General features: G+C 36.9%; 1 protein-coding gene across 4 annotated transcripts in view; it reads left to right on the top strand.

The window, feature by feature from the left end:
• The window catches only part of EPB41L5 (erythrocyte membrane protein band 4.1 like 5), a 144,334-nt gene that overhangs the window by 108,027 nt on the left and 10,753 nt on the right, over positions 1 to 25,554 (top strand). For 3 of the 4 annotated variants that reach the window (XM_055315838.1, XM_055315840.1, XM_055315839.1), the window contains exons 18-22: positions 2,007 to 2,104; positions 10,036 to 10,164; positions 13,344 to 13,408; positions 17,856 to 17,943; positions 20,087 to 20,161. In XM_055315838.1, coding sequence (XP_055171813.1) covers positions 2,007 to 2,104; positions 10,036 to 10,164; positions 13,344 to 13,408; positions 17,856 to 17,943; positions 20,087 to 20,161 — 455 coding nt within the window. The remainder of the gene's footprint in view (positions 1 to 2,006; positions 2,105 to 10,035; positions 10,165 to 13,343; positions 13,409 to 17,855; positions 17,944 to 20,086; positions 20,162 to 25,554) is intronic. The other variant, XM_055315841.1, reaches the window with a different exon arrangement.

Raw genomic sequence — 25,554 nt, forward strand, 5'->3', positions numbered from 1 at the left:
ATTACAGAAGGTACCTAATTGGCAATAATTGCACCCTGGAAAAAACGTCATTGGCTCTGAAACTGCCACTGTGCAAAGCTTACAGAAGGTACTCAAAGCAGAGCTTAAATACGACATTGAAGTTGTGGCAGAAAAAATTATTGTGTAGTGTGGAGGTTTCATTAATTAAACTTACTCCAGTTCAGGTTTATAATATTTGTTCAAAGTCATTCAGTGAAAATAGTGTGTTTTGATATTAAGAATTAAGGCCTTACAATATGTTGGCAAATTGAATTTAAAATATTAAAAAAAAAAGAACATCTTATAATCCTGGTGTCCAATTTATTCTGTATTTTCTTTTGGCTGTAATGTCAAAATCCTGATTCACATAGGTAAGAAGTTAAAATATAAAAAACAGCTTATCCTATTTTTTTAGGATGTTCCTCAGCCAAACAGTAATAGCATAAAAAGCTTTATTTCAACCAGAAAACCCCCCAAAACCTAAGTTTTGGGGTATTAATTTTTGGGGTATTAATTTATAAGCATAAGCTAAAGTATTTGTGGTCTCAACATCATCATGTTAAAATTTAGTATTGCATAATTTGAAGCATTGCCAGGAGATGGCAATTAAGTATGTAAATGAGGGCACCTGGGTGGCTCAGTCAGTTAAGTATCTGACTCTTGATTTTGGCTCAGGTCATGATCTCACCTGAGATGGAGCTCCACACTGAGTATGGGGCCTACTTAACAATCTCTCTCTACCCCTCTCCTTTTCCTTCTTAAAAAAAAGTATGTAAATTAGTATGGAAGATTTTGTGAAGATCAGTGTTGAATTCATGATTCTCAGTTTTGTACATTAAAATTACGTGTAAAGTTTTAAAAACTACCAGTACCAGAAAACTATATCTGAAAGTTCTGTTATCATGGTTCTAGGATCAGCTGTGGGAATCAGTATTCCTTAAAGGCTCCACATCTGATTGTAATGTGTAGCCAAGACAGTGATTCGCTGAGTTAATTAATGGACACTTTTATAAGATCTCTTTGACCAGGAGAAAGTGATTTCATCATTTTTCCCTCCTTTCTACTGGATTAACTAGAAATTACTAGGCATTCAACAGCTTTTTTTTTGTCAAGTGACAGTGTAAAAATTTAACCAAATTCATCCCTGCAAAATAAGATTATTAGTGGTTAATTTTTTTAAGATTTTATTTATTTATTTGAGGGAGAGAGAACAAATGGGGGGGGGTGAAGGACAGATGGAGTGGGAGAAGTAACCTCTCGGTGAGCAGGGAGCCAGCCGTGGGGCTTGATCCCAGGACCCCAGGATAGTGACCTGAGCATGTTTGAGCATGCTGAGCAAAGACACATGCTTAACCTACTGAGCTACCTAGGCACCCCTGGAAGGGTTAATTTAAATAGAATTCATTTAAAGCTGAATTGTGCTTAATATATTATCTTTTCTTTCAATGGTTAGAGAAATTTATTTGTAATGTGTTTTTCAGCTAGGCAAAACATAATAAAGACAAAGGGCTTGTCCTATATCACATCTTGTGTTATCAATATGTACTCAGTTGAATCAGTGAATGAATAAATATATGTCTTTCATCTGTTTGCACCACAGAAGTGTAGTTTTAAGCAGAGTATAGTCAATGCCAAGGAAATAAAGTGGCAAAGTACTGAGGTTTGGAAGGAGGAGCTTGCATTGTGGTAATGGAAGGATCATGTCACAGGTGTTCTCTGCCTTTTCTTATCTTTTGGCTTGTAAGCCTACTTAATCACACATGCTATTGAGATTCCATATCTAGTGGCTTTCTACAAGTGGTATAGATACAAGGCAATATTCTTACAATTTAGGTTAACTCTTAAATTAATAGTTACCTAGTTGTAGAAAGAAAATATATTTATCCTGTGGTCATATGGATTATTCCATTTAATTGTTGGTAATATGTTGGGAAAAAACCTTAAGTGTATACCTTCACACAGTTCTGACAGCCTGCCTAAGAGGCCATGTTGCCATTTTTTCTCAGCATTAAAAGATGCCTCACAGAAGCTCAAACACCTTGAGATGGAAAGTAGTCCATTGCCATCCCCTCGTCCCAACATTGATGTCAACATCAACAACCAGGTATTCAGAGTTCTCCTTCGTATATCTGCACATCTCCAGATCTCCTAGAAATCTCTGCCTTCCAACGCTGATACTTTCTCTTTTCTTTTGCTGGGGAATGTGTGTGTGCCGACCTCTTACAGACCTATTTCAAAAGCACAATTTGTGGATGTTCAGGAGGAAAGGAAGAAACTTGGGCAGTGATAAGAACTGTAAGGTCATCTCCTAAGTGTTTTTAAACATGCATGCAAAGTGTTGTAGCTGCTTTAAACTTGTCATTTTGATTCAGCCTGTCCTTAATTTTGTTCAGTGGGTCTTGATGTAGGTGAAGGTGACAGCCTTTTGAAATTACAGAAGGATTTGAGGCACTTGGGTGGCTCAGTCATTTGAGCATCTGACTGTTGATTTCAGCTCAGGTCCTGAAATCAGAGTTCTGGGATCAAGCCTTGAGTCAGGGTCTGAGCTAAGTAGGGAGGCTGGTTGGGATTCTCTCTCCTCTCAGTCTCTCCCCACTCCCCATGTGCATACTCTCTCTTTCTCTCAAGTAAATTAAAATCAATTATAGAAGGATTTGTTCAAAAGGGAGCTACTCTGTCATATAAATAGGGAAAAGAATGGAACTTGAGATACTTCAACTTCATCCTTCATAACTTTCACCACTCTGTGTCCTTGGAGTTTTAGGTGTGGCATGGGGGGTGCATACTGATTTAACCAATTAAACTTCAGTTAATTGAGTGTAATTTAAATTTTTTCTTAAATGACTTATAGGAATAAAGTAAATCAAATAAGATAAAAATAATTCATTGTATCTACTACTAGATGTCCCTACTGAATGGAAGAATAAATTTTAGATAATGATCTGGAAAGACCCTTTTTTCTCTATACATAGACCATAGGTAACAAGGATCTGCTGAATGAATTTTGTTTTGATTTTAAAGAGGGAAAAGGGACCAGCTGATTTGCAGTGCTGTTTCATATATTGGATAACTAACTGGAATTTCTTCAGAGGCCAGTATGATCTAGAGAGTGATTTTCTTCTTTCTTGTCATTGTTTAAGCTATTCTTTGAATCCAAATTTTTTTTTGTTTTCTTTTTCTAGTATGTTTTTGCTTAGAGATGTCTTTTAGAAGCTGATTAAATTCCAGAAAGACTCATTTTCTTGATCCCTTAGTAATTTTCCATTATATTTGTGTGTTTGCTTTCATATTGTCAGTTGTTTTACTATCTGTAGGTAGCAGAACACAGGGTCAGAGACAGAAAAGTTAATTGAAAGCTTTGGATGAAAGCTGTAGATTGTTAGCAATTAATTAGAGAAAAATTTAATGGAGTACTGGAATGATCCTGAAGGAGAATGATGACTGGTGAATCTTGGTGGGTGTAGGGTGGGGGGAAGAGAAGTGATTGTTACACTGGAAGGGAGTTCATGGAAATCCACTGAACAGCTATGTGCTTCTTTAGTAAAATTCCCTGCATATCTCTTTATAACTGAGCCTCCAAAGCAAAGAATCTGTTAAATTACTCTTGAAGCCTTGAAAAAAGAAGAAGAGTTCAGGATAGGAAAGGGAGAGTAAGAATGGGTTAGGTAAAGGACAATGTGCTGTCAAGGAACATTCTGGGGTTCACATAAGTAGGAAAAATAATAGCTAATACCTAGTAAGAACTTACTCAGTGGCAAGCAGGAATAACAAGAAAGAATTCAGTGCTGTACTAAAAATAAAAACTAAGATATTGGACTACTTCTATCTTTGCAACTGGAGTGTTGTATAAAAGTTGATTCATGCTTTATTTATATGACACATTTTTAATCCAGTCTGATTACCTCTACCATCAGTAGTTCATGTTTGCTTAGGAAATGCAAATTAATCTTAATAATCAGCTTTCCTAACTAAAGTAATCTTAGGATGAAAAACCTGTAAATAAAATACATTGTTCTAAAACAAAGTATAAGGTTTGGATGATTAGCTCCAAGAATTTGTGTAACTGAGAAGGTCTAAGCCATGTTAGGCTTAGACTAGCACTACTTGCAGCAGAGTTGACTTTAAACTCATTTCTTGAGAACCCATTTTAAAGAGATCTTATACCATGTGAGACCTGCATTATCCAGGATTGATGCAATAACTTGACATTCCAATACACTTTATTCATTTCTACAAACATGTTTATTGTTTACTCTTTGTAAGATAAACTAATGAAATATTTTGTGGAATCCACCGAAGAATGACAAAGTCTTGGCTGTCAAGAAACTTAGATCTGTCCCATCAAGCCCCATAGAAATATTGCAAGTGGTTTTCTCCAGTGACCCTTCCTATAACATATTTCCTATAATAGTAGAATTTTCAGATGAAAACAGCCAGGAAGTAATAGTTTTTTGAAAGGCAAAATCAGGATCCATAAAGATGGACAGGCTGGAATGATGGACTGGATTTAAGAACATATATTTTAAGTCAGACACAAATATAGGATTAGGATAAAGAGGTAGAATATAACACAAGCATGTGTAAAAAAATATTTTGAGAATATATAAATGTGTTTGAAGTGTGACTGTCAGCTATATTGTATTAACTGAAAGGATTTAAAAAGGAAGATCCAGGGACACCTGGGTGGCTTAGCCGGTTAAGTGTCTGCCTTGGGCCCAGTTCATGATCCTGGGGTCCTGGAATTGAGCCCCAGTTGGTTTCCCTGCTCAGCGGGGAGTCTGCTTCTCCCTCTGCCCTTTCCCCGTTCATGTGTGTGTGCATGCACGTGCTCTCTCTCAAATGAATAAAAATCTTTTTAAAAAATAAAAAGGAAGATCCAAACATATTACAGTCATTTCTGAGTACCACTCTTCAAAAATGATTTAGGAAACTAAAGCAGTTTGAGAAGAGAAAGAACTGTATGGTTGAAGGCTCTTGAAGCTGTTATAACTAAGGATTAGTAATCCCAGGAAATAGCATTTTAGGTATCTGAAGAGGTATTATGTGAAAGAGGAATTAATATAACCTGTTTTTTTAACAGCCTCAGAGAAGAGATAAGGTCACTGAGTATGTTAGAGGTGTGCAGATTTCACCTTGATAGAAGAGTTTCCTGGGGCACCTGGCTGGCTCAGTTGGAGAGCGTTTGACTCTCGATCTTGGGGTGGTGAGTTTGAGCCCCACATTGGGTGTAGACATTACTTAAAAGTAAAATCTTAAAAAAAAAAAAAAAAGGCATTTTGTAACAATAATTTCCAAATTGTATGGGATTCCCAAGAAAGCATGTTCTCCAGCATGGGCAGTTCCTCAGGTGGAACTGGGGGGGGGGGTGCATACCAATTAACCACATTTTGGAGTCTTTTTTCTTTTTTTTGGTAAAGATTTTATTTATTCATGAGAGACAGAGAGAGAGAGGAGAGAGAGAGGCAGAGACACAGGCAGAGAGAGAAGCAGGCTCCATGCAGGGAGCCTGAGTTGGGACTTGATCCCAGGTCTCCAGGATCATGCCCTGGGCTGAACTTGATGCTAAACCGCTGAGCCACCCAGGCTGCCCCATTTTGGAGTCTTGATGGTTGGAGAAACTGATTATTCCTTCCAATCTTGAAATGCTGTGACTAAATGTCATTGTGGGAATTCTTCCCTCTTTTGGTATCTCCTCCTTTTGGAAACACAGTCACAGTTTCTGTGCTTGACCTATGTGTTTGAAATCTTTTAGGGCCTATGCTGTATCAAGGTCTATAGATTTTTCAAATTACCTTCATCCTCCTAATTACCTGAGGCAATTCCAAGATTTTTTTTAATCTCCAAATTTCATTTTAGGGAATTATTTTTTTCTTCTTCTTCAATCAGCAGTTCAAAAAAGTACTGTTTAAAGCATGGCTGGGGTGCATGGCTGGCTTAGTTGGTGGAGCATGCAACTCTTGATCTTAGAGTTGTGAGTTTGAGCCCCATGTTGAGTGTAGAGATTACTTTTAAGTAAAGATTTTAATCTTTACAAAAATGCTTAAAGTAACAAAAGTTAAATTGCATTTATTAGTGGGTGCAGGTGGCATGGCCTTTAACAACTAGTCTCTTTAGGGTAAACAATTAAAAATAAGATATGGTGATTGTGTTCTCTTGACTAGAAGTTGGCAGGCTGTTTCAGTGAAGGGTCAGATAATAAATATTTTAGTCTTGCCAACCATACAATCTGTTAGGACTACTCTTGCATTGTAGCATAAAAGCAACCATATAGGAATGAGCATGACTGTGTTCCAGTAAACTATATACAAAAACAGGTGGTGGGTTAGATTTGGCTCGTGGATTATGATTTGCTACCACATGATTTGCTTGTATCCAGACTTTTTTTTTTTTTATGATAGTCACAGAGAGAGAGAGAGAGAGGCAGAGACACAGGCAGAGGGAGAAGCAGGCTCCATGCACCAGGAGCCCGATGTGGGATTCGATCCCGGGTCTCCAGGATCGCGCCCTGGGCCAAAGGCAGGCGCCAAACCGCTGTGCCACCCAGGGATCCCCTTGTATCCAGACTTATACCCTTTTAGGGTATAACCAAGATGTATCTCCAAAACAAAACTTGGCACATTGATTAAAACAGAGGAAAAAAAAAAAAAGAGTTTATTCTAAGCATTGCAACCTGCAAGCCAGAGATCTCAAGGCTGCAGGAGCAATGAGTTCTGAATTGCTCACAGACTATAAGTAAGGGTTTTTTGTTTGTTTTTGTTTTTTTAAAGATTTTTTATTTATCCATTCATGAGAGAGACAGAGAGAGAAGCAGAGACATTAGGCAGCGGGAGAAGCAGGCTCCCTGTGGGGAGCCCGATGTGGGACTCTATCTGGGGACCCCCAGGGTCAGGCCCTGAGCCAAAGGCAGATGCTCAACCGCTGAGTCACCCAGGCATCCTACAGACTAAGGGTTTTTTATGGCACAAATATGAAAGTTTTTTGTTTTTTTTTTTTCCAACTGATTCGTTGCTTTGGCGGTCCTCTTTCTTATTTGGATCAGGGTAGCTAAGTCAGGGAAACAAGTAAGTCCAGAGGTGGACAGATTTGGCATTTAGAGGTTGTCCGGTGTTCTCTGCTGGTTTCTGAGAACTATAAATTCTTGTTAGGTTTCTTTTGGGCACCCACGTTGACTGTCTCCATATTTATCCTTGACATAAGTGACTCATTTTAGTTGCTTCTACAAGTAACTTTTTTTATGTTTGCCCCCAAGTTGGACACAGAAGGTATGGTAATAGTTTTAACTTCCTTTAGGAAATGGAAGCAGTTTTCAGACCTTGGCTGTACAAAGGCCATATTTCTCCAGGGATCAATGAGCTGTTATATATCATGTAATGAGTAAATAAAAATTATACTTTTTATGAATACAAAGCCAAATATTTCCTATTTGGCAATAATAGGAACCTCTTGAGTTCTTGGCTGAGATCCCTGTCACCAAAGACTGATTAACAAGAGAAAAACAAGTTTAATTAACATATATATAGTTAATGTAATATAAGGGAAACACCAAGGGAAAAATGAGTAACTTTCAGAGTGAGCTTAGAATTCCTGCTTAAATACCATCTTCAGCTAGACTCAAAAGAAAGATGTAGGGGAGGCCAGTTATGGGGAGATTACATGGTAAACCTGATAAACAAGAGTAAAGTTGTTATGCAGATTTAATCACTTGCTTTTCATTGAGAAGGGTCTGGAGTATTCAGGGATTAACCTTCGTCCTTCCAGGTAGAGGGGAGGAGGGGCACCTTTGAATTTATTTTTTGCTTTAAGGCAAATGGGGGGTGTGGTGGTGTGGAGCAGAAAACTTTTGTCTCTGCTTCTTGTTAGTTAAGCTCAAAATAATTTTTATCCCACGCCTGGGTGGCTCAGGGGTTGAGCATCTGCCTTCTGCTCAGGGTGAGATCCTGCAGTCCCGGAATCGAGTCCCACATCGGGCTCCGTGCATGGAGCCTGCTTCTCCCTCTCCCTCTGTCTCTGCCTCTTTCTCTCTTGTCTGTCATGAATAAATAAAATCTTAAAAAAAAATTAAAAAAAAATTTTTATGCCAAAGTGGCGTATTTTGGGGGCAAATATTCTGCTACCCTTGATTATTTCAGCTTGAAGAATAGTTACTAAAGATACTAATATTGTTGGGGCAGGTTGCAGGTTTTTAAAAAATAATTTTTATTTTTATTATTTTTAAAAGATTATTTATTTATTTATTCATGAGAGACAGAGAGAGAGAGAGGCAGAGACATAGGCAGAGCTGAGCCACTGGGGCTTGCCCATATATTCAGTTTAAAAAAAAGGAGGGCAGCTGGGGTGGCTCCGCAGTTTAGCACCGCCTTCATCTCAGGGCCTGATCCTGGAGACCTGGGATCAGTCGAGTCCCACGTCGGGCTCCCTGCATGGAGCCTGCTTCTCCCTCTGCCTGTGTCTCTGCCTTTCTCTCTCTCTCTCTGTGTGTCTCTCATGAATAAATAAATAAAATCTTTAAAAAATAAATAAATAAATTGAAGTATAGTTGACATCAAATTTTACATTGGTTTCAAATGTGCAACATAGGGATTCTACAATTACATGCATTATGAAATGCTCACCGTAAGTGTAGTTATTGTCTGTCACAGTACAAAGTTATTACAGTATTTGTGTTCACTATGCTAAGATATCCTTGTTTTTAAAGGTAAATAATATTCCATATATACATGTACACTCGCCACATTTAATACATCATCCTTTGATGGATGTTTAAGTAGCCTAATACTTTCACTGCCTAATATTGCAGTGAACATGGGAGGGCAGATAGCTATTCAGAATAGTGATTTTGTTTCCTTTGGACATATACCCAAAAGTGGAGTTGCTGGATCATACTGTATAAACTAGCCATGATTGAAAGAGGACCTAGGGACTTCCTGCAATTAGTAGGAATCATTCTGAAGACAAGGCAGTCATAGGCATAAATAGAGTTTAGTACAAAGCAGTAATTCTCAGACTTCTTTCCATATTAAAATCACTAGGGAAGCTCCTTCCTCATTCAGATGTTAGGGTCCCACCCAGAGGCAGGTGTGTGAAAATCACACTGAGAAACACCAAATAAGAATAAGCACGTTAATTAAGTCCTCCAAATCTGAAAGAATGGTGTAGTGTGTAGTCCCATACATGCCAGCTAGCCTGTTCTACAGAACAGAAGCTGTTCTAAAACTAAGAAAACGTTTAGAGTGAGTTTGTTGTTTAGACCAGCCTTAAATACCAAGCACAGTAATAATAATAATTGTTTTTGTTGTTATTCATCTTAAGTATCAGTTATAATGCAGATGATTTAAATTTACTTTTTTTTAAGTAGTCTCCATGCCCTAGACCCCAAATGTGGGGCTTGAACTCACAACCCTGAGATCAAGACCTGAGCTGAAGTCAAGAGCCAGACACTTAACCAGTTGAACCATCTAGGCACCCCTAGACTAACTTTTTAATTTGCTTTGTTCCATTTATTTCTTTTCATAATGATTTATTTAGTTTTCATTATGACCTTCACTGACTAGGTCTTTTTTCTGTGCTTTATTCTATTATTTTCATAGTCTGTACCTGAGAGTGACTGTTTGTGGCTATATAACATAACCCTAAACAAAATCATCTATCTGGTGACAGCACCAGAATTGTAGGGATTATTATCCTGTGTATGGCCTAATCTAAAATCCAGTTAAATGACAGCAAACAGCACATGTTCTCCCTGTGTGCTTTAATTCAGGCATTTATCCTGGATCATGTAGTCATTCAGTTGCTTTAAAGACAGGAAATTGGGCTATATGATTTCTATAGATCCCTGCCAATTCATGTATCATGTTTGTGATTATTGCACCTTACTTTGAAGCCTCCTGTGGGAGGTGACTATTCTTGGAATAGGATAGGACTACTTAAGATATGTGATTTCCTGGTTGTCTGGATATGAACTTTCATTGGCCCCTTTCCTATTTCCATACAATTATAGCCCACCAGAATTGCTTACAGTATATTTTTAATATCTAGGAGGAGGTGATGAAGTTGACTGAGAAATGTCTTAATAATGCCATTGAGAGCCCAGGAGTAAATGCCAGGAGAGTTCCTCCTGACTTGAAGAGTAACATTTTGAAGGCTCAAGTAGAAGCAGTGCACAAGGTAAGCTGCCTTTAATGGGGATAGTCCTGATGAAGGAAAAAGAACAAGAGACTTCAGGCTGAGAGACCTGAAAACACATAAAGTACATGAGTGTTAAAGAAGAGTGATCTACTTAGTGATTGGAGATAGAGAATATCACCCAGACACGTGCTCAAGATGCCTTCCTGAGTCTAAGTACAAGCTAGATTAACAGGCAGTCATGGGATAAAAAGTTGAGAGTGAAGACCTTCGAGGGCCTAAGAAGTTTTTGGTTTGTTTTAAAGCCACATTCCTATAGGGCATAAGAAATTGTGTGTTTTTTTCTTTTTAAGTCAAATTCCTATAGAAGTGAGTCCCTAATCTTTGCCACTTTTATAGCCAGAAAATCTAATGATTTTTAGGTTCCTATGAACACTAAGTCTGTGGTTTTAGGTCTTTCTTTACCAGTCTGCTATTCCCCACCAACTGTCTGCCCTCAGTTTGGCAGAGTTGTGTGTCAGGAGAGAGAGAGTTGCAAGATGAAGGAGTTGACTGTGACATTGTGAAGGATGCATTGGGAAGGGACCAGCCCCCATGAAGTTTATGGCATCCATGTTCTCAAAGTCAGTTTGTTCTAATGCTCCCTAACTTTCATTCTTAAACTCCAGACTGAAATCAGGACAGAAGCCCATCTGACCAAATCATGTTATCAACTAGAATTTCAGAATATCCTGTTGTTGAGAAGGTACACTTTCCATATCCTGCCCCAAGGCAAAAGCCTTGAAGAGAACCTGACAAGACTTGTGGAATATTGTTCATGCTTTAGTTATCTATCCTCTCCCCCCAGTATAAACATAAAGCATAATATTTGCCTATAAATATAAAATATGGGGGACCCGAGTGGCTCAGTGGTTGAGCCTCTGCCTTTGGCTCAGGTTGTGATCCTTGAAATCCTGGGATCTGGTCCCACATCAGGCTCCTTGCAGGGAGCCTGCTTCTCCCTCTGCCTATGTCTCTCATGAATAAATAAATAAAATCTTTTTTTTAAAAAAAAGGTAAATATAAAATATGACAGTGCAGACTCTGGAATCAGACATCTTGAGTTTGAATCACATTTCTAGTCTACCGCATACTAGTGTTGTGACTTAGCAAGTTAGATTCTTTGAGCCTCAGTTTAATTATGTTTAAGAAAGGATATTTGTGGTACCTACCTTAAGGGAGAATATAAGGATAAGATAATAAATGTAAAAGACATGAAGCAGTGAGTGCCTGGCACATAAAGAACATCTACTTAAGTGTTGAAATCCCCCATGTTGAAGCTACATGTTGTATTAGCAATGGTAGTAATTGTCACTATCTTACATTTCATTTACACTTTTGGATTTTTCTTGACTTGAAGAAGAGAAAAATAACTTGAATAGCCCTAAAATAAAAGAGATTTTATTTTATAATTCAAAACCTTCCCATGAAGAAAATCCAGGACCAGATGCCCTCATTATTGAATCTGTTGAACTTTTAAGGAAGAAATAACAGTTCCACACTAACTCTTTCAGAAAATAGAAGAGGAGGGAATGCTTCCCACCTCATTTAATGATACTAATATTACCCCAGTACCAAAGCCAGAAAAAGATTTCATATGAAGAGAAACTATAGGGACGCCTGGGTGGCTCAGCGGTTGAGCGTCTGCCTTCGGCTCAGGACCTGATCCCAGGACCCGGAATCGAGTCCCACATTAGTCACCCTGTGAGGAGCCTGCTTCTCCCTCTGCCTGTGTTTCTGCTTCTCTCTCTTTCTCTCTCTCTCTCTGTGTCTCTCATGAATAAATAACTAAAATCTTTAAAAAAAAGAAAAGGAAAGAAACTATAGACCAATCCCCCTCTTATACATAGACCCAAAAATCCTTAACAAAATAGACCAAGTAGCATATACCTTAGGAAAAAAGTTGGTTTATTATTGAAAAACCTCTATAGTTCACCATATGAAAAAGTAAATTGTTTCAATTTATATGGAAAAGGCATTTCACAGAAATCAGTACCCATTTGTGATAAATGCTTATGGCAAACTAGAACTAGAATGGCACTTCTTCAGCATAATGAAAGGGCATCAATGAAAAAAATCTACAGGTAGCATCATACTTCATGCTGAAAAACACATTCACTAAAATGGCCAGGATTAAAAACTGACCATCCCTGTGTTGGCTATGATGGAGCTCTGCCGTGCACACTCCTGATAAGGATATAAAATGTTATAAACACTTGAGGAAGAGTTTGACAATGTATTAAGCATGTACTTCCCACATGACCACACAGGTCCACTCTGAGGTATTTACCCAAGGGAAATGAAAACAGGCTCACACAGTACACAAATGTTCCTAGCAGTATTATTCGAAATAGCTAAAAACTAGAAACAAGCCAAATGTCCATCAGCAGGTAAACATAAACAAATTGTGGTATATCCATTCAGTGGAATGGTACTCAGCACATAAAAAGGATGAATTAGTGTAGCACCATGGGTGAATCTCAAAAACTTCATGCTATTCTAAAGAAATAGACTCTAAAAAGATAGGTATTGTGAGTCCATTTATATGAAACTATAGAACATACAGCTCACTGTTTACCATGTGTAAAGGTTTTTGATGGGGTTGCATTGGCCATAAGGGAACATTATAGGGTAGTGAAAATGTTGCACATGTTGACTCTGGTGTTGGTTATGCACCTGTATATATTTTTCAGAATTCGTCAAACTCCTTAAAACATGTGCACTTACTGTATGCAATGATGCTTCAATAAAGTTAGAGGAAAAAAACCTCTTCAGAAAAATATTTTAGAATTTCCTCCTAATAAATTCGTTGTCTTTAGGGAAAAATAAAAAGCCGAATATACCACTTAACATCTCTTTCTTCTTCTCATCATGTAAATTCCAAAAATCCTGGCATTGAATCTTTTTGGGATTCTGATATATTTACTAACACACCATGGTGTCTTAAATGAGAGCTGTCTAGTAAAGGGTGTGAATTTGTATACTACTGAAGTGGAAGTGTAGATTATTATTTGGGTATGGGATGGGACCATACTAGGTGTAGTACTGATACCTTCAGAGGTATGATAACCTCTGGAACTGAAGCAAAGTGATAGTTCTCTTTTTACCAGAAGTGTAAATTTCTTGTTACTTTTAGTATCTTCAACAAATGCTTAATTTTTTTTATGACTTCATTTTCTTAGGTTACAAGAGAAGATAGCTTACTAAGTCATAAAAACTCCAATGTTCAGGATGCTGCTGCAAACAGGTACAGGTCTGGGTTAGATGGAATTAAGTTGCTGTTCTCTTCTTAACTTGTCTTCACTCCATTACATAGCTGTTTACTACCAAGTTTTAGATTATCTGGAGATACTTCTAATTAGTCTTCCTACATTCCCATCTTTTACTGAATCAAACTGCAGAGCTAAAGCAATCTTGAAATATATTTTTAATCTTATTCATGGTGAAAAATATATGTTATTTCTCTTAACTCTGGTGCCATTTTGTTATCATGGTGGTCTTAGAAACTTTTTCTTACTGTGGGCTCTGCCATTATTCGAGTAAATTTCTTTGCTTTTCTCTCCAAGTCCCTTCTGCCTGTCTTTTTCTTAATGAGTATCAGGCCATTTATTCGTTTTGCTAGGCTTTGATCCCCTGCTCTTTGCCAATTTGTATTGTTGTTCATCACTGTATATCCAGTGTTCTGTGCTTAGTCAGTGCTAAACATTGTTGAATGAATGAATGCTGTTACTTTTCCCGTTATTCAAAACGTATTCAATGAGGAATTTCCTGATTAATCATATTCAGTTCTAGATATTGTAGTAAAAATAGCCCTTAAGCATATAGCATGCTTTGTATATATGACTTTATAGTTAGTATTCAACAAATACACTAATTGGTGATCAGGATAAAACTGGAATTTTAATTAATTTCAGTAAATCAGTTGGCCCACATTTTAAATACTGTCATTATTAGAGCCTTTTAGAACTTGATAATTTTTTTTTTTTTTTTTTGCCGGTTTGAGGATAATGGGGTTAGGACTGCCAAGTGTAAAAAAAAAAAAAAAAAAGGACTGCCAAGTGTCATTGAACTCTTAAAGCTGGAAAGAGCCTAAACTCTTTTTTTTTTTTTTTAAAGACTTTATTTATTTATTCGTGAGAGACACACACAGAGAGAGAGAGGCAGAGACACAGGCAGAAGCAGGCTCCATGCAAGGAGCCGGATGCGGGATTTGTTCCCCTGTCCCCAGGATCACACCCTGGGCTGCAGGCGGCGCTAAACCGCTACACCACCGGGGCTGCCCAAGAACCTAAACTCTTAAAGCTGGAAAGAACCTAGAGTGTCTCCAACTTCTAGATTTGCTTTTCTAAATGGCTAATGATATTTTAAATGATCTATTTTCCTCCTACGATTTGAAATGTATTAAAATATCCTTGTTTAAACATTTTTTAAAAAGATTTTATGTATTCATTCATGAGAGACAGAGAGAGAGAAAGAGAGAGAGAGGCAGAGACACAGGCAGAGGGAGAAGCAGGCTCCATGCAGGGAGCCCGACACGGGACTTGATCCCGGGACTCCAGGATCATGCCCTGGGCCAAAGGCAGGTGCTAAACCCCTGAGCCACCCAGGGATCCCCTAAATTCTTGTTTAAACTTGGGTCTATTTCTGGACCTTTCCTTTTCTGTTAATCTTTTATGTTATCTGTTTTGTCCCCATGCCATACAACAACCCCCCTGCACACATACACTTTTAAAAAGATTTTATTTATTTGAGAGAGAGCGAGCGAGAGCATGAGCAGGGGGAGGAGCAAAGGAGAGGGAGAAGCAGATTCCTTGCTAGGCAGGAAGCCCAATATGGGGCTGGATCCCAGGACCCCAGGATCATGACCCGAGCTGAAGGCAACCACTTAACTGAGCCACCCAGGCACCCCTACCCCCTTTTAAAAAAAGGAAATATTTCAAGCATAGGCAAAACTGTGGAGACTATATATTGTCTGTGTACCAAATATTAAGCTTTGTAACATTTTTACATTTTGCTGTAGTAGATTTAGACCATTTTTCCTTTATCTTTTTTTACTGAGTTTTAATTCCCATACCATACTGTTTTCCCTTTATAAATATACAGTTCAGTGCTTTTTAGTACACTGACGAAATTTTACACCATTACCACTAATAACATAACATTTATATCACTTCTAAAAGAAGCACCACACCCATTGCAGTCTCTCCACATACTGCATTTGCCTACTCTGATCAGTTCATATAAATGGAATCACATAATATATGGCCTTTTGTATCTGGCTTCTTTCATTTAACATAATATTTTCAAGGTTGATCTACATTGTATCATGCATTGGTCCTTCACTCCTCTTTAGGGCCAAATAATATTCCATTGTATTAGATATACCAATTTTGTTTATCCATATATCAATTGATGGGCATTTGTGGTGTTCCCACTTTTTGACTATTATGTTATGAATATTCATATATAAGAATTTTTGTAGACATGCTTTTAATTCTCTATATACCCAGGAGGGTTACTCCTGAGTCAGTCAATGTAGTAACTCTGTTTACCTTTTTGAAGAACTGTAAAACTGTCTTCCATAAACAGCTACAACATTTTCAATTCCCCCAGTAATGTACGTGGGTACCAGTTTCTCCACATCCTTTCCAGTGCTCATTATTCTCCATCTTTAAAACTACAGCAAGGGGATCCCTGGGTGGCTCAGCAGTTTGGCACCTGCCTTTGGCCCAGGGCGTGATCCTGGAGTCCCGGGATCGAGGACTCTCTCTCTCTCTCATTCTCTCTCTCTGTCTATCATAAATAAATAAGTCTTTAAAAAAATATTAAAAAAAATAAATAAAACTACAGCCATCTTAGAGAGTATGAAGCATGTCTCATTTTGGTTTTGATTTTCATTTACCTGAGGACTAATGTTGAGTATCTTTTCTACCTTGGAGAAATGGCTATTCAGATCATTTATTTTTGTAGTAACAGCTTTACTGAGATAAAATTTAAATACTGTGCAGTTCACCTGTTAAAGTATATAATTCACTGGTTTTTGTTCTGACATATTTATAAAATTATCCATGCTTCCTTCATTAACTACCAATACATAAGTCAGGCACAGTTCATTCATTATTAATGGGCCGGTGTTTGTTCCAAATTAACAATGTACTTGTTCTTACTTACACATGTTGTGAGGATTTTTTAGGGTGTATACCTGAGTGAAATTGCTGGGTCATGACACATGCTGAGCAGAATGGCTGCAGAAGCTTTTCATCTCCTTTCTGTGTTTGGCAGCAGTGTAAACTCTACTAATTTTTTCTTGAAGGGTGGGAGAATTCATTATAAGACATATTTCATTCCTTTTAATGTGCACTTTGGCTTCTATTGAGTCCTTTCCTCTGAGCTGTTGCTTCTTTCTGAAGCACAAAGTTATTTTTTCTCTCTTTTCCATTTTACTGCTTATTGTTGAGGAAAAATGTTTACTGCATTTTCATTGCTAAGAATAGGTTAAAAAAATTTTTTTGTTAGTGTTCAAGCTGGCTTTACATTCTGAAGACCTATATATGCCTTTTTTTCAGTTCTGGAAAATCATAAACCATTATCTTTTTGAATGTTGAGTATCAGTTGAAACAGCTCGAAGACTTCTCTATCATAAGTATTCCTTTTTAAAAGAAATTTATTTATTTGGCAGAGAGAGAAAGCACAAGCAGGGGGAGCTACAGAGGGAGAGGGAGAAGCAGGCTCCCCACTGAGGAGTTGCTGGATACGGGGCTCGATCTCAGAAACCTGAGATCATGACCCAAGCTAAAGGCAGGTGATTTAATCAACTGAGCCACCCAGGCACCCCGTAATTATTCCTTCTTATTTTTCATCTGTCTTTTTTTGCCCCATTGTTGTGGATGAAACAGTCCTAGCTTCCACTTCACTAATTATGTCTGACTTTTCCAATCTAGGATTTATTTCTCTCTCTCTTTTTTTTTTTTCATTCTTCTTGTACACTTCAGGACCTGCTCCTGTTTACATACTTTTTAGCAATATTAATTCAGAGATTTCCTCCTGCATATGTTATCTTGGTGGATGATAGTCTTGGCTCTAGATTTCCCTCCCTTTCCTTCCTTGTGTTGAAGCCTCTCTTACCTGGGATTAGACACTGTTGTGATTCCTGCTGCCAGGCCTAGTAACAAATTATGTGGCATCCTCTCACCTGGCTAGTCCTCTTGTAACATCTGGAGCACTTAAGGTGTTTCTGCCTTCTCCAGCTTGGGGCTTCTCTCTGTGGTTTTCTGACTATTCTATCATATCTCAGATATTCTGGTTAGTTTCTAATCCACTGAGTTTTCTCATTCATGTATTTAACAACAGCTTTTAAAAATCATTCAGTTGATCTACCCTTTTTGTGTATCTTTTTTTTTTAAGATAAATCTTTTCTGAACTTCAGTGAGATTATAGGAGGGAAGCAAGTAGTCTACCATTTTGATCCATCTGTGAATGAGTCCATTGTGGATATGAAGACTGTTAAACAGTGGGTGGAGGAGGGTCTCACAAAGGCATGTAAATGCAACACTGCTGGCCTGCTCCTCACAAATTGTTATTTCTTCTTCCTTTATGTGAATTCTTCTTCTTTCTGAAGTTCTTTCTTCAAATATGCTCCCTATGCTTGTATAGGTGCTCCATGATGTGAATTTGAATTTATCTTTTTCTTCTAGTGCTATATTAAATGAGAATATGCCTTTCCCTGAAGATTCTCTTGCTGTGATGCATACCACACCTGCAATAAATGGTTCTGTTCTTAAGGTAACAACACTTAATTTTGAAAGTTTCTCCAAAGACCATACTGAGTTGAGTCCTGTGGTATAATCACAGACATCTGGTGATTTCTGACTGACACCAGAACTTAAGCTGTGAGAAAAGCATTGAGCCTCAGTTTTCTAGAGAGAATCCTATTGTCAAATCTCTCATGAGAGTATCTCAGGGCTGCTTCTTCAGTTTTTCTGTCATTGGTCTTTTTGTTTTAGCTAGTCTTTGTATTTTGTTTTTTTGATGCTGGCTATGCCTCCCTAGTGTCTCAAACAGTAGACAGCACATAGTAGGCACTAAATATTGATTGCTTGAAATACCAGCACCCTGTCATTGTGTTACAGTATAACCAGCTCGTCGTCGCAGTCCCTGCTTTTCTGTACCTTGTCACACCCTTACCAGTCCAGAAATCATAGAAACCCAGTACATTGCTCATTGTTTTTTTTTAATGTATTTTTTTAAATTTTTATTTATTTATGATAGTCACAGAGAGAGAGATAGAGAGGCAGAGACATAGGCAGAGGGAGAAGCAGGCTCCATGCACCGGGAGCCCCATGTGGGATTCAATCCCGGGTCTCCAGGATCGTGCCCTGGGCCAAAGGCAGGCACCAAACCGCTGCACCACCCAGGGATCCCCTGATTGTTTTAATTTACAAGTTAAATGAAAAATTATCCTTGCAAATGAACATTTACCATTTTGCTCTTTACATAAATGCATTTATTGTAGAAATTCGCCAAATATTTCATGAGAAGAAAAAGTTAGGAATCACCTGTATTCCCGCTATTGAAAGACCATGTATAATTAAGATTTGGTGTATAATTTTTCAGACTTTTGGGTTTAAAAAAATCCAACCTAAAATATCTCCAATCAGGAGCTTCCTTTCTGCTAATTAAAATTCTAAAAAGAGATATTGATGATCTTTGATCATTAAAAATTAAGTGAAACTGAGATTTTTTTGGAACAGAGGTCATTTAATTCAGAGATTTATTGCATATTATAATATGTACTGGACACCATGGTAGTTTCAAAAATTCAAAAGTTAAACATAGCCTCTTTTTTCAAACTGCTTACATTCCACTGGGAGAGAGAATTTTAATACCTGTGGTAGTGACACATACACAGTTTGGGGGCCCTCAGGCCACAAGAGTGGGAGACGGTGGCGTGAGAGGAAGAGATGTGAGCAGTGAGAAAACAATTTTTTCCTACATGTGATTACATTAAGTTGAATCACATTAAGTTGAATGTTGAGACATAAATAGGAGAATGACCACAGCCTTAAGCCAGATAGATGGAAATAGGATTGTATAAATGAAGGGCCTTTTTTATTATGTGGACTACATCCTAGAAACTTATTTTATTTCCAGACCAGAGTTTTCTATTTTATTCTCTTTAAATTTTTCTGCCTACTTACTTTCTCTATCTCTTTGTCTTTTTCTCTCTCTTTTCTCTGTAGTATAGAGCTCCATCATTCATTAGGTGATTCAAATACTAATTAAAAAGTATGAACATTTATGGGGAAGCTCCTACTGTACTCTCTTTCAAACAGTGAAGTACCAGTACATCTGGATAAAGAAGTCTTTGGAATTTAGGCATCATCTTTACTCACTCTCTCCCGTCCTGAACCTTTTATCTCTTTCTTTTAGTCTAAGAGCTAAGAGCCAAAAAAATGTTAACCCTATGCAAGTTTTGTCTCCCCAAAAAGAGTAGCTTAATGAAAATTCACATAAAATTTTTTTTAAGGTTTTATTTATTTATTTGAGAGAGAGAGCATGAGTTAGGGCAAAGGGGCAGAGGGAGAAGTAGACTCCCCAATGAGCAGGAAGGCCAGTGCAGGGCTTGATTCCAGAACTGGGAAATCATGACCTGAGCCAAAGGTAGGTGCTTAACCAACTGAGCCACCCAGATGCTCCCACATTAAAACTTTAGCTTTTTCAACTTTTTCAACTTCTGATTCTAATCTAGGTTCCCCTCCAAGCAAAATGGAATCAATATAATAAACCATGATTTCTGAGTGTCCCTATTTGTTTAAAGGTTAACACCAAACAAAGGCTGGGTCAGAATTGTAAGTTGAGAGGATATGGAAAAGATGTAGTTTGATGATTAGTCATTCAACAGCTATATATATTTTATTGTTCATAGGATGCTACAGATGAATTGGATGCATTACTTTTATCTCTAACTGAGAATCTGATGGACCACACAGTCACACCTCAGGTAAGTATGTTTTGAACAGCAAGGTGGAAAGGAATTTCTGTTTTGAAAAAACATTCTGCTACATTCCAATTTTTGCCTTTTTAACCATGTAGTTAAACTGTTCATTTAATAAGAGATTGTATCTCAGCAACCACTTAGCTTACCTTTCTACTAAAATTTCACCAGTTTAAATTTATGTGTCACTGTAAAGTAACCACATTTTACTACATGCCTATTTGTAATCTCAACACTATATTAAATAACATGAGAGGAAATATGTAGGGATAAACATAAAGAGTTAAAACAACAAGGACATACAACATACGAATGGTTAGCAATGAACATATCAATCTTTATTGCAGTATAGGAGATACTGTGTTGGGTACTATGATCAAATTATAATACAAAAAAGAAACAATTCTTTCCCTACAAGACTTACTATGTAGTTGAGATGAAAGGTATGCAAATAACTCATTCAGTATGTTATGAGTAATATGATAAGAATTGCTATGGGAACTAGATGTCATTCTGAAGGTTTAGAAGTACAGATGGTCCTTTTCTCTGGAGCTGGATGTTTGCTTAGATCCTTAGTTCTTATATTTGGGTGTGTATCAGAATCACCTGGAGGGTGTATTAAAACATAAATTGCAGGGCTCCACCCTCAGAGTTTCTGATTTGGTGTGTGGGGATTAGGACCTGCAAAGTCACATTTCTAGCATGTTCCAGGTAATGCAGATGTGGTCTGGGAACCACCCTTTGGGAACCACCAGCTTAGATCAATAAACAGAGACTCTACCAAAGAATAAGAATTAGTCACAAGTCTAGAGAAGTGAGCAAGCAGAAGACAAAGGGATAATGTCAGTGCTGAGCCATGATGATCCTTTATGAGAACAAAGAAGTAACTTGAAAGATTAATGCAAGATGGCCTAAAACGAGAACAGGACCCCCTGGGGCCGAGCTCAGGATCATATTCTGTGTGCTCTCTCACAAGTGGATTCGGTGATGAAAATCAAATTTATTAAACAACTTTATGTCACTGATGTTTTCCCTTCCCTGCAAATTTAGAATGCTTTTTTTGTTTTAAATCAAAATTTAGAATATCATGCATTTTAGAGTCTACAAATGGGCTCCCTGTTCTGTTACACTGGCAGATTTTTATGTTATTAGAACTGTAACACTCTTCTAAGAACTTTAGCTTTTTAATTGATTTTGATCCAGAATATGGCCAGACAAGCATCATTATGTAGCTGTTTTGTTACTCTACTGGTGAATTGTTTCAGAAGATTTTTAGAATGACTTTTTCTAGTTCCACCCCTCCAAATTCCTTTGGATTTTTATTCGTAAATACATTAAATTCATAAGTAAATTAACTGATATATTTATGATAATTTGTGTTCTTAGCTAAGAATATATTTTTCTCACTCAAGACTTCTTGTATCTCTTATTAAACTTTTTCATTATAGTTCCCCCAACATATGTTCTGTCCTTTCTATTTTTATTATTTTTAGATCCTTCCTGCTTTTCATTGCTATTGTTAATGAGATCTTTTTTTTTCTGTTATATTCTAAACTGGCTTTAAGAAGGCTATTGTATTCTGAAAAAAATTCAACAAACCTTTCATCAATTAAAATAGTACAGCTGGGATCCCTGGGTGGCTCAGCTGTTTGGCGCCTGCCTTTGGCCCAGGGCGCAATCCCCGAGTCTTGGGATCGAGTCCCGCATTGGGCTCCTGGCATGGAGACTGCTTCTCCCTCTGCCTGTGTCTCTGCCTCTCTCTCTCTCTGTCTATCATGAATAAATAAATAAAATCTTAAAAAAATAATAAAACAGTAAAGCTGTAAAAAAAATGTATATTTAAATAAAGTATGCATTTTCTTGAGGGAAGGACTTTTTTTTATCATATTTTTATGTTTATCTCCGTTACAGTTACCATTCTGAAGAAGTGTCCAAATGATAAAGTTCCATCTTCCCTGAGAGGAACAAAGAGAGAACCTAAAATCTGTAGCAGAAATATATATTACTAAGGCTAGGAAGAAGTTGTGGAAAGCACTAAGATTCCTATCAGTTTGGGAATTGGTAAATATGTAAAATAAACTTGTGACAAGAAGATATCTCTAAGACCAATAGGATAGTATCCATTTTTTTTTAAGTCAGATGCGCAAATTAATTATACCTCATAGTCCATGGCAGACTATCTTCCTAGGTCCATGCAAGGCTTCTCTTTTGCTTATCTTATTTTCCTTTGTCCTCCATTCCTCACTTCCATTTGCCATTTTTGCTAAGGTACTCATTCTAAAGTATTTGCTATATGTCCTTCCAGGCACCTTTCACATATTTATTTAGATAAACATCTGTGAAAAACAGTATGAAGTTTCCTCAAAAAATTAAAAGTGGAATTACTATCTGATCCAGTAATTCCATTAAAGAAAACGAAAACACTAATTCAAAAAGACCTATGCATCCCTATGTTTATTGCAGCATTATTCATAATAGCCAAGAAATGGAAGGACTCAAATATCTATTGATAGATGAATGGATAAAGAAAATGTGGGCTGTTTGTGTGTAATGGAATTAATATTAATATTAATTAGCTATAAAAAAGAATGAGATCTTCCCATTTGCAATAACATGGATGGAGCTAGAGGGTATAATGTTAAATGAAATAACGCAGACAGAAAAAGACAAATACCATGATTTCTCTCATGTGGAATTTAAGAAACAAAAAAGAACAAGGGAAATAAAGAGACAAACAATAAAACAGACCTAAATACAGAGAACAAACTGGTGATCACCAGAGGGGAGTTGGGTGGGTGGATTGATGAAATAAATGAAGAGGGTAAGGAGTATACTTATCATGACACACACCTGAGAAACATAGAATTGTTGACTCGTACAATTGAAACTAATATAACGTTGAAAAAAAGTCTTCATATTTCTTTTAAGGTAGAGAGTTGGTTAGATACCCACAAATGGGATTGCTGGATTGCATGCTTATATGAATACTAGGTATTGCTCACTGCCTCCAGAATGGTTTCCACAGTTTATAAGTCCTATGAGCAGTTTTTCCTTAACCTGCGCTTTATCTGACTTTCTAATATTTTTTTGTCTTTATGGGTTTGTCTCATTGTTTCAGTTCACGTGAGTTAAATGGTATTATTTCTTCCATTATTTTAATGCTGCCTTAGGTTTCTTCTTTTATTGAGTCAGCTGTATGTATCTTTTACTCATTTTTCTATCAGGTTTCCTGCCTTTTTTCTTGATTTCAGGAATTCCTTGTATAGTCTAGATATGAATTCCATGTCAGGTTAGGTATTAAAAATACTTTCTGCTAATCTGTATTTTAGCACATCTGAGGCATTTTTATGACTGTCATTTGTGACAAGTAGCAAGGACATTGAGACAACCTATGTCTGTCACTGTGGAGGTGGATGAGTAAAACAGGTGTATATCTTTCACTGAACAGAAACCTATTCTGATGTCAGGCATTCTTCATTTTTTCTTGTTGTAGTTGGGGTTTAGGGTTTGAAAAAAATCCTTCCTCATCTGCCATCCCATCTCCTGAGGTCATAGAGATACTGTTTTCTGTTGATTTCTATTAGCTTTAATTTTATTTTACCTTTCACCTTTAGATTTTAACAAATTTGAACAGTTTGAGGTTTGGCGGGGAGGATGTCAGTTGTCGTTTTAATATAACTCAAATTTGTATTTATCCATAAAAAAATCCAATTTTACCAATATTCTAAAGAACTCATCCTTTCCCAGTTGATGTGTTACTAATCTTTCTGTTGTGTTCCAGTGGTGGGCTCTCTCTTTTTCTGCTGTCCTGCTATTGTGTTTATTACCTTGGCTTTGTACTGATACCTAGTATATTCTTACTTAAAATTTCAGCATGTCAGGTTTCCCCCAAAATTCTGCTGGCATTTTAATGGAGTTTATATTAAATTTATAGATTATTTTGGAGAAAATTAGCATTTTTATGATATTTAATTTTCATCAATATGATACATGTTTCTATTTTTTCTCATCTAAATGTTCTCTGTAAGTCTTAGATTGTTAGGCTAAATCCTAAATACTTTATAGTTTTGTTATAGTTTTGTTGATATCATGAATGGTATTTAATTTTTTACTGTTGAACTCATAAGTTGATTTTGTGTCTAGCATACTTGCTGAATTCTTTCATTAATCAATCTGCTGATTCTCTTTAATATTCTGTCAATTTCTAGGGTGTGTTTTATATCTGTCTACAATTGATTAATTCAGTTCTCATCTATTGCTAAATCTGTCATTTTGTATATTTTGAAGATATGCTGTGAGATGCATATATATTAATGGTAATTATACTTTCTGTAACTCCTTTGAGTACTTTAAAGTATCCATCCTTACCTCTTTTTTCTCTCTTAATTTCCCTTTTGGCTCCTATAAAATTGACACCATAACTTTCTTTTAAGTTTATATTGCCTGGTATATAATTTCCTGTCCTTTTATTTCCAGCCTTTTTGTATCTGTTGGCTATAAGTGGACCTTTTGTGAACAACAGTTTGCTGGATCTTGTTTTTTAAATCTTCTTTGAGGATCTCCTCTGATTGAGTTTAATCCATTTATATTTACTCTAATTATGGTTATTATAGGACTTATTTCTGCCAAAACATTTTTTAATTACCTTTACCGCATATTCTTTCTCTCTCTGTCTCGTATTTCCTATGGTAAAAGTGCATTTTTTTAATATTGGTGGGAAAGTCATGTTGTATTTTTATTCTTCTGGTGCTTTCCTAACTTATTAATGAGACATGGACTTATGTAAATTTTTTCTTATCAGAATCTGAAACCATGAGTCTAAGGACAGACTAGTCTAAGTTTCTATAAAATAGGAGGAGTTCTTTAGCGTATAATTCTATACATAGAAGTAAAATCTAGAAAATTAAACATTAAAAAGAATGTAACAAAGCCCCTATGTATCAGGAACAATGTGAGTGTTTTTATATGCATGCATGAAATTAGAGAATGACCTAAACAGATTTTTTTTTTCCTCTGTACTTTCTTTGTGCTGTTCATTTGGATTAGTCACAGTCCACTTTCAAGATGCTACCAAGAAGGCTAAAATGTTAAACTGGATGCTGGGGTTGGAAGGTAGAGGAGTCCTATTATTAAGGAACTGAAAATAGTAGGAGCATTCTTAGAGTAGAACATTTTTAAATTAAAGAGATTCTCGGGATCTCTGGGTGGCTCAGTGGTTTAGCACCTGCCTTCGTCCCAGGGCCTGATCCTGGTGTCCTGAGATTGAGTCCCACATCAGGCTCCCTGCATGGAGCCTGCTTCTCCCTCTGCCTGTGTATCTGCCTCTCTCTCTGTCTGTGTCTCTCATGCATAAATAAATAAAATCTTTTTAAAAAAAGAGATTCTCAGAATTATGATAG

Source organism: Nyctereutes procyonoides, unplaced genomic scaffold, assembly GCF_905146905.1.
Source record: "Nyctereutes procyonoides isolate TBG_1078 unplaced genomic scaffold, NYPRO_anot_genome, whole genome shotgun sequence".
NCBI classification, from domain to species: domain Eukaryota; kingdom Metazoa; phylum Chordata; class Mammalia; order Carnivora; family Canidae; genus Nyctereutes; species Nyctereutes procyonoides.